The following is a 17,053-nucleotide window of genomic DNA, read 5'->3' on the forward strand; positions in this document are numbered from 1 at the left end:
CTAGTTTCTCTAATTTTGTGGCAATTGCACCGATTACAACCATCCTAAGTGATTTAAATTTAGAGTATCACAACTTAAGTTGGGGGCTTGCCATTTTCATAAGATAGTTAAAAGAATGAATGGAGTGCACGCACTGATGCAGCTAAGGGTCCTTATATTTGCCAGTCATCCAATTAGAGACTCAAGTTTCTGTTAAGAGGTCTCACTAGAGCAGCCCATATGAAGGAAGATCGCCAAAATTTAAGAAGTTCGTATTTTGAAGTTATTCTCCAGCGTCTTTCGAGAAGGCAATCTAATACATGTCCGTTCAAAAGGAAGCTTCACTAGCATCAATATAGTTAAATCCTCATTAAGATAGAAATGCTTCCACGATGTCCGACATCGAGTTAGCTTTCCAACGCATCCTAAATCACCCAAAGCAGAGGTCGGATGAGGAAGTTGTTAATGATTTATCAAAAATATGTTAGTGTCGACGAACTTCTAGAAAATTATGAAAATGTCATTATGCGGCCCATAATTTAAAGGATGATTTTTCTTTAATTCTTGTCCATTTTTTTTATATTCCTTTCTTTTAGAAACTCAAGTTAGATGAGCTAGAAGTCCAGTAGGAGTTAGGAATCTATTTTTAGCTAATTATTTAATATTTATCCCTTTATTTTCTTTAGGAAACTTGTATCCTACGGGAACTAGGAAAGCCTAATGTCTTTAGGAGATCTCATCTATAAATAAATCCTAGTTGTACGCCTTTAATATCAAGTATTCATCAGTAAAGTTCTTTTAAGTTCTTCAACTCCTGAATTGGAGTGATTCCCTGCTTGCTCTGGTGAGAGACCATGTTCGCATGAGAGACAGCTAGTGCGATGCTAGAAGCCTTGAGCATTCCCCAAAGAGATTGGAGGTGCAAGCCAAAGGTCCTGAAGGAGTTGGTGTGAGGCCATCGATTACCCCTTTAAGTTTATTTTTCTTCTAGTTCAACTTTCCACTGTGCTACTCATCTCGTGCAAGCTTGCCTAGCTGGCCAACATTTGACTTGATATTAGAGCCAAACCTAATCACTTATTGTCCCTATCTAGTTTAAAAAAGAAAATTATTATTTTAGTTTTTCTTCAACAAAGCCCATTACCTTCCCATTTGCTCCTTTCAACCTTTTCCTCCTACCACCCTCGGCCCTAGCTTTACACAAAAAATACTCATTGCTCCTTTCAAGTGAAAACAAAAATCATTTTTCCCTACTTAAGCCTTTTCCATCCATCAAAGATCTTAGATCAAATCAATGATGAAAACTGAGATTAGTGACCACTAATTGGTGTTCCTTCTTCCTGGTCGAACACCTGATCAGATCACCATTTTCACCATCGACCCTCCTTTCTCCTTACTCATTTCCTATCTCCCCTATTCTTTGGGCACCCACCTTCCAACTCTACTATCTGTCGCCTGGACCCCATGGCAACGTAACCCCGCGCAACCTCGACCAACGGCCAACTTCTTTGACTTCGAATAAGAACTCTCCGACTCTCACAACCACTAACTTCTTAGGGGAATGCCCGGAGAATTCTCAATTGTCGAACCCCAAAAAGCCTTAGTTATCTGAAACACCCCATCAATTATCAACCTCATGCTTGGAGCCAAAGCCCTACGGAGAATTTAGGACACTGTCAACTATGGTTTGGACTTGGTCCATCGAAGTCAAGCTCTCGATCTTCATCGAGTGCTCTAACAAGCTTGCCGACCACCTTATCCCAGCATCAGCGGCTCATCCTCATCTTTTGTCTCAGTCCTCCCACTCTAGACTCAAGTCCTTCTGCCACTGCAGCCCTTGGCTGGTCCATCCACAATGCCATCAGCCATCTCTCCCCTATTTCTCATATATTCTTGATTTCCATCAACAACCGCTTGATATGTTCCAACGACCTCCTGCTTCTTTGCTTAGGCCTTATCATGGCCGAAATTGCTAGAATCATCATCACTACTGCTCTTGTTCTTCATCTTGGATAACTTGTGGCGATCTCGATATCTTCTTGACGAGGGCTCTTCATCTTGACCATCACTCTGCTATTCTTCTAGTATCATGGCCTTAATGAGTTCGGAACAACCAAGACATCACAGCCCACCGTAATCTCCTTTCTCCCTCAATTCAATCGAGGGCAAAGGAATCGGTAGCGAAGGCATAGCAACATAGGTGTGCAACAACCAGAACTAAGCAAAAATAACTATATCACCTTTATTTTTGAGAATAGAATGACTTGAGCCAGCATTCCCCTTCTCCTTAATATAAATAAATCTTTTCCAAAAGAAAAAAAATATCTATTCTATCGCTATCCCCAAGAGAGCAAGCTCTCTTTTGGAAGGCAACCTGTAACAAGCCTAATCCAAGTTAGTTTTGGAAGAGGATCGGATAGGCTACCTATTACTGTGCATTCCTAATTTTGTACTACTTGAAGCTTAGGGCCATAGACTCCAAGTCATGTTTGGATTCCCGAGTAGGTTTGACCTAAGTTCCCTAGGTCAAACCAAAGCCATCTTCTAGTGCAGCTCAATGGCACACTCATAGCTGCCAACACCCCTATATCCAGTATTTTATATGCAGCTGCACAATGGTCGTATCTTGTCAAACATGTCAACTTGGAACCCTAGTAGTGGCAATGCTAATCCTCCAGCAATACTTAATGACGGTGTTGCTCAACTAGAGCAGCCATTTGATGATTGATGGACATCCTGCGCAACCTAAATGCCCAAGAAATGCCCTTAGGCATGCAACTCCAGCCGCAATACAACGAATTTGAAGAAATTCCCCAGCCACTAACTGCCTAACAAAGAGTTTATGACCCCAAAGAAGACATCCACAGAAGGGTTCGACTAGAGGTAGCTGATTTTCAAGGCAAACTGGATCCAAATACTTTTATTGATTGGCTTACAATCATTGAAGATTATCTCAATTTGTACAAGCTTATTGGACAAAGAAGTGTTGAGTTTGTCAAAAACAAGCTCAAAGGCCAAGCCAGAATTGGTGGCAGGCAGTCAAAGATTATACCCATGCCTATCACGAGCCTATTAACACTTAGGAGTTAGGATGCTATGCACATGAAGCTGAAGAAGTACCTGCACCGTAATTATGGCAATCAAATTTATGAAAGGCTTCTACAACTTCAGCAAGGTGCTGTGACTGTTGCTGAAGACACTGAGTAGTTCAATGAATTAACTGCAAGGTGCGAGTTTGCTGATCATGATGAACACCACATGGCAATATACAACATGGCCAACAGACTGACATAAAAGCTAAAATGGCATTGCACCGAATAGAGAATCTTGATGAGGCCTTCCATCAAACTCTACAATTAGAGAAAGCCATCACCATGCGGGCCAGATGTCCAACCTCTTGCTCATTCTACCTCTACAGCACTATACCAAATACTGAGCCGTAGTGTGAGAACACGATCACATGAGATCTGCAACCAGTACAAGGCTTAGATAATTCCCTAAAGAAGTGGAGGTGCGAGGCCAAAGACCCTCAAGGAGTTGGCATGAGGCCATCAGCTATCCCTTTATATTTATTTTCTTCTTATAGTTCAAGTTTCTGCTATGTTACTATGATCTCATGCAGGCTTGCCTAGCTAGCCTGCATCACACACTTATGGTCCGTATTCTATCACTTAAACGAGAAAAGCAGGCAGCCAACTTTAGAAGCTGTTTTCAAGTGAATCTAGAGCATTATATTCATGCCCTAGCATTTTGTAATGGCCAATGAAAAATACTTCACAACATGCACCAAAAGAATAGTGGCTCAAAAAAATCATAATAATGAAAGGAAAAACAATGCTATTTCAAAGCAGAGGCACATTTATATTGCTTACATAAAGGTGGAGATAAAACACACTGAGAAGAAATGCTAAAATGGGAAAAGAAAGATAAAAGTAACTAGTAAAAACTGAACATATGCAAACAGCCCAAGATTTTCTTAAAACCTTCACGAATCATATTTATAGGGGATGAGGAAAGATAAAATAGAAAATCTTTCATAAAAACAAGCATTAAGATCTTAATCTTGCAAGTACAACGCCTCTTGATCATATTACTCTATGCATAAAGAAATGGTTGTTAGGAAAAGGTCAGACCAATTGTTTATACTAACACAAAAGGAAATAGTCAGAAGAAGGTGAGACCAAATATGTATAACACAAGAATTACCTTATATCCAAAAAGTGCATCTTCATATGTCTCATATGGGCCAATAGTGACATCCAATTTTGAGTCCTACATGACAAACTAAACAATGAGAACATCAAGGCGGTAATTTGTACTATTGAGATAAAAAATAAAATAAAATAAAATAATCTCCTGAAAATTGATGAACTTATTTTATTTAGCTCCTCAAACAACAAGCATGATTTATGGACACCATCGAGGGGGAAAAATAATAAAATAGCAATTATAAAGAAAAAAGGATCTAATCTTTTATTACTTAAAGATATCTTGATTGGCCAGTTAGTTATCAATATTCTCAGCAACACATACAAATGCCATTAGCAAGCAAGTGGCATTCACATATATGTACAGCAAATAATATCAAGTTCTTCATAGGTTTACAAGGAAAAAGTGTTCAGGGTAGAGAGAAATAGGCATACATGTGCCTGGATATGTTAAAGTTCGTTAGAGATTTACTATCGAAATTAACAAAGTGAAAAAGAAGTATTGTATAGAGAGAAACAATTCAAAGAATTTCTCACTATCATTTAACCATCTGAACATTTTAAACTATTCAAACATGACTACAATAGAGACACAATATACATCCAAGATAAACTTTACTGGCCGGAGCAATGAGAAAATGAAATTTCCTTATACCACAAATTACCAGGAACTTGTATTCTCACTTGAAGATCCTTAGAACAATTCAAAGAGTATAAATAGTCAAAGGTACCAACATATTGGTATAGAATATGCTCAGAACACCTTCTACAGATACTGCATAGAAGATATGCTTGGATAGAAGATATGCTAGGAACATTTTCTAGATTTAACCTTGAACCTTCAAATCCCAGGTTTAGCATACATTTGAAGTGGAATAATAGGTTGATCAATCCCAAAATGGTATCTGTAAGCTTGGAAAGTGAAACAACCTGATCAGGTAAATGGTTCATTGTCTGAGTTGCTGCAATGAATTTACTCAATCATCCGCATGGAGGTGAGAGTTATGCAAAATAAGGAAAATGTTAACTGCCACCAAAAGGAAAGCCCACCAAAGTAGGATGTTAGACCTAGTTGGAACAGAGAAACATACACATTTGTGCCACAACAACCTGTATGGAAAGGAAGTTTGATGCTCTCCACAGGTTACAATGATGAAATTAATTAAGTTGAAGTTTTCATGTTTATTATAGTTGTATTAATTAATGCTTATCGAAACCCATTTGCTTATGTTCATAAATTTGTTGATATCGGTGATAGTACAACTATTTAACTGTGTTCCAGAATAAAATTCCTTTTACTACCTGCCAACCTAGTTCAAATTTATGTTAAACCAGAAAAATGAAAATGATGGTTTAACCCAATAAAGTGTCCAATTATATATTTATTAAAACAGTTTCTTTTGAGAATTTTCCTTACACATTTATGCATATATAAAGATTAGATTGTTACAATAATATGGGAATCTCTGAAAGATAAAAAGATGTAATACCATTTGCACGGAATTTTCTCTTACTTTGGGGTTTTTTGGTGACTTGGAATCTGCTATTGGCATCATCAGCATTTCCATTAATCACATCCTTCTCGCTTATATGTATACCAGCGCATATGATTCCTTGGTTGACGCACCATATATGAGAACAGGATGCTTCATGATGACAAGCCAAAAAGAAGATTCGAATACCCACCCCCCACTCCCAAAAAATGAAAGAAAAAAATGCAAGAAATTTCTCAATGTACAACCAGAAGATAGTTTTGTTCTAGATATAGATATTACGACGTAAGCGATAGGTTCCATGACATAGGCTGCTTTTAACAATTACTCTACTGGATATTATACGCAAGAAAATTAATGCATGACATGTAAAGACAGCATAATGTGAACCTTTATTTACTAGATATCAAATAGATACAAAAATGGAAGATAGGATAGGTAATTAAATAAACAGGCAAGCATCGAAATCACAGCTTTTATACGACCCACATGGTATAGGCCTTCGTCTTGTAACTGTAAATGTATAAAGGAGAGAAGAAAGCAGCAAGGACAAAAGCTGTTCCAAGGCAGGTCTAAAGTTTAGCTTTCTCATCTCTAATGAACAAGAAATGCATTAAGCTAATCATCATCACTTGGCATCAAAATTACCAGGTTTGTAGCATTTGATCATTAGACTAGTTGATGCTAGCAACAAGGTATATGGCCTAGCTAGAAGCCCCATGTGTTTTATGCAAAGATATCACAGATGCTAGATGTGTGCACTCTTTCTACCTGCGTATTAGTCACTCATGGAAAGGTATCACATATGGTCATCCATCATCAAAGTATAATATGCTCAACTTCAGTATAGGTGCCAATGCAACTAAACAGTACAAATGTTTTTAATTAAATGTACAAGTCATATATTGCAGTCATGTCCTTAACAATTTTTTTATATCCCCTAAATTTGAATCTAGAAGTAGAGTAAATAGGATAAGCCTTTTGAACTATAGACTTTGTATCAGCATCTAATCTTTGGCATGCCTGTGAATTCTACATTGATTAAGAAATTTCATTTGGGTAACAATTATCATCATAATTTAGAGGTACCATTTCCAAACTGAAGAAGATATAGTGGAGCCCTAAATAGCATGTAAGAAGCAAAAGAAAATGCCAAGTTAAAATTAATTTGATTTAGAGGCAAAAACAAATTATAACCTAAGTATTAACTATAAAATAATTACAGAAGAGAAAGAAGGATTGAAAAGATTATACCAATTTTATGCTATGAACAGTGAAAAATAGCATAAAAATAGGAAGCATACTAACCAACTCGATCCACGCTATGTCAGATTCATAGTAATCATTGGATAGAAAAGCATCTGCTTTAGTTTTCAGCAACTTCTTCAGGCTTGTGAAAGAAGCCAATAAAAAAAAGGTTACCATTCGATTTTGAAACCAAAACTAAAGGTGCAAAATGTTATACTAAGCAAGTTCTGAAGCTCCAACAAGTTTCTTTAGAAGCATTAACATCAGCTTACCTAGAAGAGTCAGACAGTTCTGCTGCTGAATGAAGCAGCTCAGCTGCTTTCACAAGAAAAGTTCTATACTCTTGGGAAAATGGAACTATGAATAAATTATTTGATTTTAAGGGCTCCATAAATGCAACATGGTCGTTAGAAAAAGATGCTGCAGGGAATGAAGTATCATCATGCCTTCTGATGACAGTAAAAAATCCTGTTGCAGCTTTTTGTTCACAGTCCCTTAGATTCTGCTTCCATAGTTCAAATTCCTAATACAGCAGCATAAAAGTGTCAGTAGTAGTAACAGAAAGAAAGATCAAGGATGATGTTGGTGTCAAGAGAAATGATTACTTGTATCGGCATAAAGAATAAGACGTCACATAAGTCAACACTATAAAGCACATAAAAGCAGAAAATATTTTTGTACTTGTCTAGCAAAAAGTGATACAACACTGACACATGTCAAATACCATTTTGTCCATATCAGGAGGGTAGAAATTTGCACCAGGGGGCTTCACCACAGGAAATGCAACCCTATATTCAATTCCCTTCCAACCAGAAACAGGCTTGGTAGCATCAACAAGTAACTTCAAAGAAGAATCTGCTGTTGTTAGAAATGCCTTGTTTTCATCCAGGCATGACCTGTTATTGCAAGTTAAACTTCAACACCATGTAGAAAACAGAAGTAAATAGAGTTAATACACACACACACGCACTAGCATTAGCTTAATCTTTAAGTATATTTGGAGGAAATGAAATATCAACAGTACAGTAGTAGCCTTTATGTATTTTAAAAATAAATCATTTGGTAAATGGCCATAATATGTTAAATTTACAGAATTTGTCAAATCTGTTAATTATGTTAAACGTCCATTCAAATACTCCATTGTTATTATAAATTTCGTTAATCTCATTTGGTGGATAATAGATGACAAAAATACCCTCATCAGTTCTGATGCAATGAGAAAATCTTATTTCTTTGAAGAATTATAAAATGATCTGTTGCAAAAAGGGCAACTTTGGTCGTGAGTCAAAAATTGTGAGATCAATGCCATGGAAATTGATCAAAACGCTAATAACCATATTAGGCATGTCAATATACATGAAATTAAAACAACTTTTGAAAACAAAGGTCATGCAAATATTGTAAAACATGGTGACCTAGAAAGAAATCTAAACAGCCTATCTTACAAAGGGAATTGTACATCGTAGAGTCTGTATAAATATATATAATAGGCAGCAGTTCACTTCAGAAAAAATTACCATGGACTTTTGTTGATGGAATAATACATCCATTTTAACTGATCTAACTTAGAAGCATTAGAGTGCTCTTTTAACCAATCTCTTAGCATTGGATTGCTACACCAAACCTGAAAAGACAAAAGAAGACCAATCACAGATCCCATAACTTCATTGCACAGTTTTTAAATGCAGTATGAGTCATATTGTATGCAAGCATAAAAAGGAAAAAAAATCAAGGACAAATATAGCTAACGATGAAAATTATCCTACATAAACTTTTTATTTGGATATAAGAGTGGACAAAGAGGGCAAGCCTTGGCACAACAGTGAGGCTGCTTTATTATGACCTCAAGCTCACGGGTTCAAGAAACAAGAACAGCCTCTCGACACATAGGGGTAAGGCTGCATACATCTGATCCTCTCTAGACCCGACAATGGCAGGAGGAGCCTTGTGCACTAGGCCGCCTTTTTTAGAATAAGAGTGGAAGCTCAACAAAAGTGTTGACATAGAAACAAATTTCAGTGTAAGTAACCTGCGTATAGAAGATTTCATCCATGACCATTGATGCTCTGAGTATGGAAGACAAGGCTTCCCTGTCTGCTTCTGAAAGCCCAGTTAACTGCATCAAAGAAAAAGGAAAGAAATCCATAACACATAATGGATGTATTCATACTCCTGAAGTTCCAAATATTAAATTTTATAAACAATATTTTTGAAACTACCAAGAATGTGCAAAATATTTAATAATGCATCCGACACTAATATTCATTATTTCTATTGATTGATATCAGCTTTAAGGAAGATGATACAAACAACTAAAGGAGTATTCCCATTTATGCTTGAAAACTGAATGTTATAGGGTTCAGATCTTCAAGACTCTGTATTTAATGATAATTATAAAGGTTTCCTTAAACCAGCTCTGACTGTTATGTCCAATGAATCTTCTTGTACCTTTGATTTTCTTGACTATAATGCAAAAGTTCTTTCATAAAGTATCATCACTTTTTCTGTGTATATTAATGTCAAGAAGGCTATTTACCACTTGATTTAGACCAAATTTTCAGGTATAGAATACTCCTGATGATCAAAAGAACTTGCCAGTATGCCAAATTTTCATATACAAAACATGATTTACTTAATTACCTCTGGATCCAAATGGACAGGAGCATATCGACTAAGTTGTTTTTGTAGGATTAAACTACGAGCCTCTGTATTATCTTTATACCTGCAGCAATTACACAAGAATCACTGGAATTTAAAAGATAATATGCACCAGCAAGTTCACAAGAGCTATCTTATGTATAACTCCGTAAGAGCTATATTAATTAGAGTAAAGAAAAACACAACTCCAACTCCACACAAATAATCAACAACAAGAAAGCATTTTCACAACCTAGCTCATCTTTAACAACATAACCAGAAATCCGAAAACCTATCTAGTATCTACCAATATCAAGGGTACCGACAAGCCTAAATTATCTTCAGCGAATCTTCCTTGCAAATCTTCTCTCATCTACTTCCCGTAGTGATTTTAATATGTTACAACCTAGACAATCTAAACTACATTTACAAATAAAAAATTTCTTCACTGAAAAGGTGAACTCTGTTGCTGAAGGTTTAATTAAACAAAAAGGGTACTGCACAAAAACAAGAAGAGACATATGTTACCTCCCAAGAAATCCATACAGATAGATGAAATAAAAGAGAAGGAATCATCAGAAAAATTTAAACACGATACCAGAAATTGCTGCAAGCCCAAGAACCAAGTGGAACTGCAGAAGAGACAACAGAAAAATTGCTTGCTAAAATAGACAAAACTGATGATCTACCCAGTACTCTGCCTAAATAAGCTACAGTCACTTGTAAATATAGTTTGACTACTGAAGGATGTTGGAATGCTGCCTCATATCTATGCCCCTGAATTGTGTTGCTTGAGATACTCCAGCATAAAAATATCCACAAAGCCCAGCTCACTGCATCACATGTGATATAATCCTTAAAGTGTCTCATTCTCTTGGACTTCACCCATTTACGGTCCTTATCAATCCCCATAATCAATAAGTTGATGCATCAGAAAACAGAAATACGAATGCTGAAGGCAGAGAGAAGGATCCCCCAAAGTTAATGGTTTTACAGTAACGCTTGACTGAAAATACTCCAAAAGTGAATAATACATAAAAGAAATTAAACTAAATATGTAAATAAAACACCAAACAGAAAATATTAAAGAAAAAGGAAAAAGGTAAACAAATTCAAAAAAAGAAATAGACAACAAAAAAAATAAGGATTAAATGCAAAAAGAATTTAAGCAGTTGAAGACAAAGGGCAAGTGATTAAATACAAAGAGAAGAAAACAAAAATACAGCACAGAAAATCAGAAAAAACATAACAAAAAGATAACATAGAATGAATAAAAACAAATGTAAAAAATTGAAAATCTTTGAAATAATTTTCCCAAACTGAATACACAAAATGGAGTGTCAGCCAAAAAAAAAATGAAGCAAAAACGTAAAAAGGAAAAAAGCATGACACGGAAAACCAAAAAAGGAGCAAATTAGAAAAGAAGTGCAAAAAAACAGAAAAAAGAAATAAAATAAAAGGCAACAAAGAAAAGAAAAAAACTAGAAAAACCAAACCAAAGCATGCGGCAGAACTATAATGCACTAGGAAGTTAAACTAAAAAAGAAATAAGAAACGGAACAAAGTAAACTATAGTGTAAATACAAAATAAAGAACAAATTTACATAGTTGTAAACAAAAGGCAGATGATGAAAATACAAGTAAAAAGAATAAATCAGAAGATTAAAGAGAACATAACTAAAAGGTAAAATAAAATAAAATAAAACATACAAAATTGAAAATATAAAAAAAAATTAAAATAATTTTGCCAAACGAGATAAGGGGCACGTTGGTTAGAAAGAGGTGTGTGTGTGTGTGAGAGAGAGAGAGAGGGAGGGAGGGAAGTGCGTTCGGGGGGGGGGGGGGGGGGGGGGGGAGAAAAAAGGGATAGGAATCATGGGGGCTAGAAAGTAGTAGAAATACTGGGGTTTGAACGGTTTGAAAACTTGAAAAATGGGGGGGTGGGAGAAAAAAGGGATAGGAATCATGGGGGCTAGAAAGTAGTAGAAATACTGGGGTTTGAACGGTTTGAAAACTTGAAAAATCCATTTGAAACTTTTAAAACTCGAGGGGGTGCCTTTGAAATTGGCCCAAAGTTGAGGGATGTCTTTGTAATTTTCCCTTATATTTTTCATAAGCATAATGCATTACATGTGCAAACACCACTGCACCAGTGATCCCATAAGTATCCATTCTAAAAGCAGCTAAATATGGAAAATATTGCAGCAAAAGTTGTTGGTTGGCTGGTAGCTCATGCCCCATCTCTCCTTTACAAATTCTTTAATCTATTTTGTCTACAAAAAAAAATAAAAGCTACGAAAGAGGTAACTCATTATTAACATACCTTTGCTCAATAATGTTAAATAGTTGGCCATATTGCCCACTTACATCATAAGGGACATATTCTTCATGTTCATTTGCAAGTAAACTTTTGTACTCGCCCCAAAAGATATATTTCACTGAAGAAACTTCTGTTTCCTAAAATATAAATATAAAGTGCAATCAAATAATACAAAGCAGTCTATGATTTCCTGCTAGGCAAGCAGAGAAAAAAATAGCAAGCCATGATAAGTTTGGAGAAAAAGTTACAAGCTATCCTGAAAAAAAGTGTGCAGCTAAAGAGTGATCTAGCCAGTTCTTGTTAGTAGTGCAACATAATCATATATACCAAACAATTCACAGCTGAGACAAATAAGCAAGCACACACATACATAATCAATAAAAACCCACAGCAGCAGTAGATTTAAATATATACAACATTAATCTAGTATAGGATGACGTTACAAGCCTCCATGGCCTCCAATACGCAGAGTAGTGGTATGTTCACATGCACCTGTTTCTTTTCCCATGTATTATTTTGTCATGTATGGTACCATTTGCCAACATAAGTTAGTTGCATCCGCTGTACATTAGTTTATTTGCTGATTATAAGGTTTACTATCATTTTAAACAGTCTCTTCTTTGATCCTATATGATGATAGCGATGTCCATTAAGTACCTAAACAATGTGGTACACACATTTAGCATCTTTTTTTTTTTTTGAGAATTAACGAGGTGCACACGGTTAACATTAACCAACTCAAATTTAGTATGACTTGTAATGCTAAATTTCTTAAGACAGAATTATGTTTGTGATTATTCTAACTGTCTAGACCCACTAATATAAAGCAATTAAAAGCATAGTCACGAGTTTGGCATTCAGGAACAATTTGGTAGATGTAATGATTTTGAATTTCGAAAAAAAAATCAGCAAATTCATCAAAAATTTGGAAAGAGTTCAGATACCAAAGAATTAAGAAATAGGAAGAGAAAATATAGTCTTTCTAAAATAATTATAAATTTGTTTATTTAAAAACAAGTACAAATGAGAGAGAGAGAGAGAGAGAGAGAGAGTAATAACAAATGATACTAAAAATATCACCACTAGCAATGATATATAGTCTCATTAATTTGTAACATATAATTTTTTTAAAAAAAGTTACAAATAACTCGTTAATAAATCATAAAATTCGTGTCTAATTCAAGAATAATTGAATAAGTCTCAATCAATTTGGTTTTGGAGAATAATTCAATGAATCATTCGATCAAGAGACAAACTGAGAATTATTTGAGACTTTTTCAATAATTCAGAGCATATTGTACTTTAATTAAATGTGGCCCAAGTCAAAAGCAGTACCATTAAAAAAGCGACATTCTACTTTCCCACTTGTGCACCTCTAAACAAAGCTGTGTAACTTTTTGTGCCGATGAATACCTTGTGGCTATAGTATGATGATGTATGTACATGGTGCTGGCCTATAGAAAACACATACATAATGCACCATATTTTAGTCCTTGCAAGAACTCAAATTCAGCCAAGTCAGTTTGAGGGGTATGTGATATACATCTTCATTTTCTCTGTCCCCAACTAAAGATAGATATGCAACACCAGCTCTAAGCTATTGCTGACTTGAGAAAACCATTTATGTAGATTAACACCTTATATGGCTTTGACACAATTCCATCTTATGTAACCTGGACCCTTTCATTTAGCCTAAAGTACTTGCATCTGACACTTAAACACAGCTATTGGTACAACACTTGGACGCAGATCTGGAAGAAGAAATTCTTAGATATTGCAAGGTTCCGATGCTTGACAACCAACCCAAGTCCATGTAACATAGATTCCATCCTAAAAGAAGGTGAAAGGAGCCCACCTAGATCTAAAACAAAGGATTCCTCCGCCTTATACATTCTTGTACTACAAGCTTAGTAGCTTTAAAACCATATCTATATATAGTCTCATCCTATATCCAACCAAATAATCTCCAACATGTTGAGTGCCTCCATTTTATTTCTCCCAGCTCCTTGAGGCAATTACTTATGTTCTAAGTCAATTCTTTTGCCGCTTAATGGCATGCAACAGAAAAAGCAAGGTGAATGTCCTAGATTGTTTCTAAGCAAGGAACTTTAGTCCTTTCTGCTAAACTATTGTATGAGGTCCAAATTTCCAGCAACAACTACAGTTATTAGCACATTTTAACCCTCAAGAAAGACTACAAAACAGCAAAATCTCCAACATGATGCTCTCCGCATTATGGATGCCAAGATTTGTAAATCCTTTGTGTAAATAAAAATCAAAGTAATTTAAGATCATTAGCACAAGAACATCTAGTTTTTGTAGATTTCACATCTCTAGCACCTTAGACTAAGACCTAGTAGGCTCAGTTTACAATTTGCAACCCAAAAAATCCTTTTGCATGACCCTCTCTGCATTTTTAATCACTACTTTAACATTTCATTCCACATAAAGCTGCCACCAAACAATAAAGGATATGTTGCCCAAGGTGACAAGCCAAGAGGGGGGGTGAATTGGTTTTTCTTGATTTCCGATTCCTTAATAATGCTAATTGATGAGTGAGTGATTTGGCTAATATAGATTAACTACAAATAGTGAACTTAGAACAATACACAATACAAACAACAAGAAGTATAGTGGTTCGGTGCTCTCCTATGCACCTACGTCCACTCCCCAAGCGACCCCTTGGGAATTCACTATAATCCCGCGGATTACAGTTGGATTGTTTTCCAGGCTCACAATCCAAAAACCTTTACACTTGGTTTTCCGGGATCATCAAAAACCTACGTTAGTTTTACGAGCTCACCAACAAACCTTCACCGTTGGTTTTACGGGTTCACCAACAAACCTACACCGTTGGTTTTACGGGCTCACCAACAAACCTTACAAGATTGTTAAGAAGAAGAAGAAGAAGGTTTAAACTCCTAGATGAGCAGATATAACAAATATAAGCTACAAAGAAGAGTTAGAATATAGTTATCGCTTTGATATGGCTCTTCTCTTCTTTGTCAAGGAATGCTTCACTCCTCAAGGGTTGGTGGAGCTCTTAATGCCTCTTTTTGATCTGCTCAACCACTTCCTTTTGACTCTAGAATGAAGCACCTCGATGAAGAAAATTAGGGCTTTTGTCTTTCTTGGGTAAGCTTTGATCTATTGCAAAAGGATGCTTTGCTCTGATGAATAGTGTCATTATAAACACTTTCCCACATGTTTAGGTTACTCTCTATTGGTTAGATTTGAAAAACTATCTGTTACTAGCCGTTGGGAGGTCAAAAAGTACTTCTGCAGAACTAGCCGTTATGCTTCTGTCCGTGCTGGGGTCGACCCAAACTTTCCTGAGGTCGACTCAAACCACTATTCATCAGACTTGGGGTCGACTCAACTTCCAGTGGGGTCGACCCAACTTTCACTGGGGTCGACTCCTGCTACAGTGGGGTCGACTCTCTCAGGGATCACAGAACCTTGTATTTCAGTTGTTTTTCACTGGGGTCGACTCAACTCTTTTTGGGGTCGACTCAAGCTACAGTGGGGTCGACTCAAGTTCCATTGGGGTCGACCCTCTCAGGAATTCCAGAGATACAGTTTTGAACGACATAGCCTTGGGGTCGACTCCATTGGGGTCGACTCAAGCATTCCTGGGGTCGGCTCCATCTGGGGTCGACTCAAAGAAAGTTGGGGTCGGCCCTCTCAGTAAATGCCAGAGACTTGTTTTCTTGAGGCTTGAAGCTGGGGTCGACTCAACCATACTTGGGGTCGACTCCACTACTGTTCATCCGTGTCATTTTCGCAGAGGTGTACCTGATGGTTCCATGATGTGCCAGGGTCGACTCCACCTTTGTTGGGGTCGACTCATTCCACACTTTGCTGCATCTTAAGGTTAGACTCATCTATACAATCAATGAAATATACTTCAAGCAATTTTGAATGTATGCCATGGTAGTGCTACATACTCTTAACAATGAAAACTACTATTGTGCCCTTACGAGTACGTTTCACTTGAAACTTTACTGAATTAGAATTTAGAATTCACTATCCCTTTTCTATTGCAAATTTTATCTCATTATTAATCATTGAAAGACATCTTGATCTCATTCTTCTAATGTATCGAGAGTGTCGAATTCAGTAATGATGTATCATGTTAACTTGTAGTATTTAATTAGATATTTCCTCAATAGTTGTGTTAATCATCAAAATAATACTATCATCCTCAATCTCCCCCTTTTTGATGATTACAAAATATTGAGTATGAGCAGATTGATACTTATCTTAAAATTAGAAAATTTGTTCTAGAAGAGCTCAAGTTGCTGAATTTCAGCTTTTCAAATTTGAGAGTGAAGTCTCCCCCTTTTTCATCCAAATATTACCAATTTGAACTTTTGATTTTCTTCTCCTTTCTTTTATATTTGGTTAAGGATAAAACTTCAAAAATTTGAGATAAAGCAAGAGTTTCAAGTTATGTATCGAGGCATGAGAGGTATGTGCCAAATTCTGAAATTTTGATTAAAAGTTTAGACTTTAAAATTTTCATTGTTACATATTGCTCCCCCTTAAATGAATATTATCTCCTATTATAATTTTCAAACTTATTTGTCAATTTATTGCGACTTTTTTCTTTCCTTACTTCTTCCTCTTTTTGTTATCATCAAACAAGTGTATGACAACAGATAAGTAGAGGCAGTAAATAAGAAACATTCAAGTTTCATTGATCAAAATGGAACATTGTAATACATTAATGCCAAAAATACAATGTTCTTCAATCAAAGTGCAAAGTACATCAACAAAGCAAAATACATATAAGAGCTAGATAAATCCTAGGCACTAATCATAATGCTAACATCAGCCTAGGGGGTATCTAAGGGCTGTGATCTAGTCCTCATCCTCCTAGTATAAGTGGCGAGGAGAGGTCGAGCCTGATGGGACTGAGTCTGGCGTGGACCTCGCTGAGCTAGATGACTCTGTGCCGAAACCTCCGACTCAGCCGCTCGGGGCACAGATGGACCATGAGTCTCTCTCTCTGTAATGCTCCCACCTGCTCTCTGAGGTCTCTAATCTCAGCAATCATAATGTCCATCCTGCTCGTCAATCCGTCAGAGAGAGTCCCCACCTGAGCTGACACAAGCTCAGTCATCCTACTCCAAAACTCCTCTGTGCACCCCGTGGGTACGGATGAC

General features: G+C 36.4%; 1 protein-coding gene across 1 annotated transcript in view; it reads right to left on the bottom strand.

Annotated features, from left to right (window-relative positions):
* The window catches only part of NUDT3 (nudix hydrolase homolog 3), a 49,661-nt gene that overhangs the window by 10,026 nt on the left and 22,582 nt on the right, over nucleotides 1-17,053 (bottom strand). Inside the window, exons 5-12 of the mRNA XM_008791893.6 lie at nucleotides 11,889-12,022; nucleotides 9,569-9,650; nucleotides 8,958-9,044; nucleotides 8,446-8,552; nucleotides 7,653-7,824; nucleotides 7,201-7,451; nucleotides 6,989-7,070; nucleotides 4,186-4,251 (exon numbers count right to left, since the gene is read on the bottom strand). Coding sequence (XP_008790115.5) covers nucleotides 4,186-4,251; nucleotides 6,989-7,070; nucleotides 7,201-7,451; nucleotides 7,653-7,824; nucleotides 8,446-8,552; nucleotides 8,958-9,044; nucleotides 9,569-9,650; nucleotides 11,889-12,022 — 981 coding nt within the window. The remainder of the gene's footprint in view (nucleotides 1-4,185; nucleotides 4,252-6,988; nucleotides 7,071-7,200; nucleotides 7,452-7,652; nucleotides 7,825-8,445; nucleotides 8,553-8,957; nucleotides 9,045-9,568; nucleotides 9,651-11,888; nucleotides 12,023-17,053) is intronic.

The sequence above is a fragment of the Phoenix dactylifera genome, chromosome 2, assembly GCF_051530095.1.
Source record: "Phoenix dactylifera cultivar Ajwa chromosome 2, Ajwa_hap1_PhDact_Kaust_v1.1, whole genome shotgun sequence".
In the NCBI taxonomy this organism is placed as follows: Eukaryota; Viridiplantae; Streptophyta; class Magnoliopsida; order Arecales; family Arecaceae; genus Phoenix; species Phoenix dactylifera.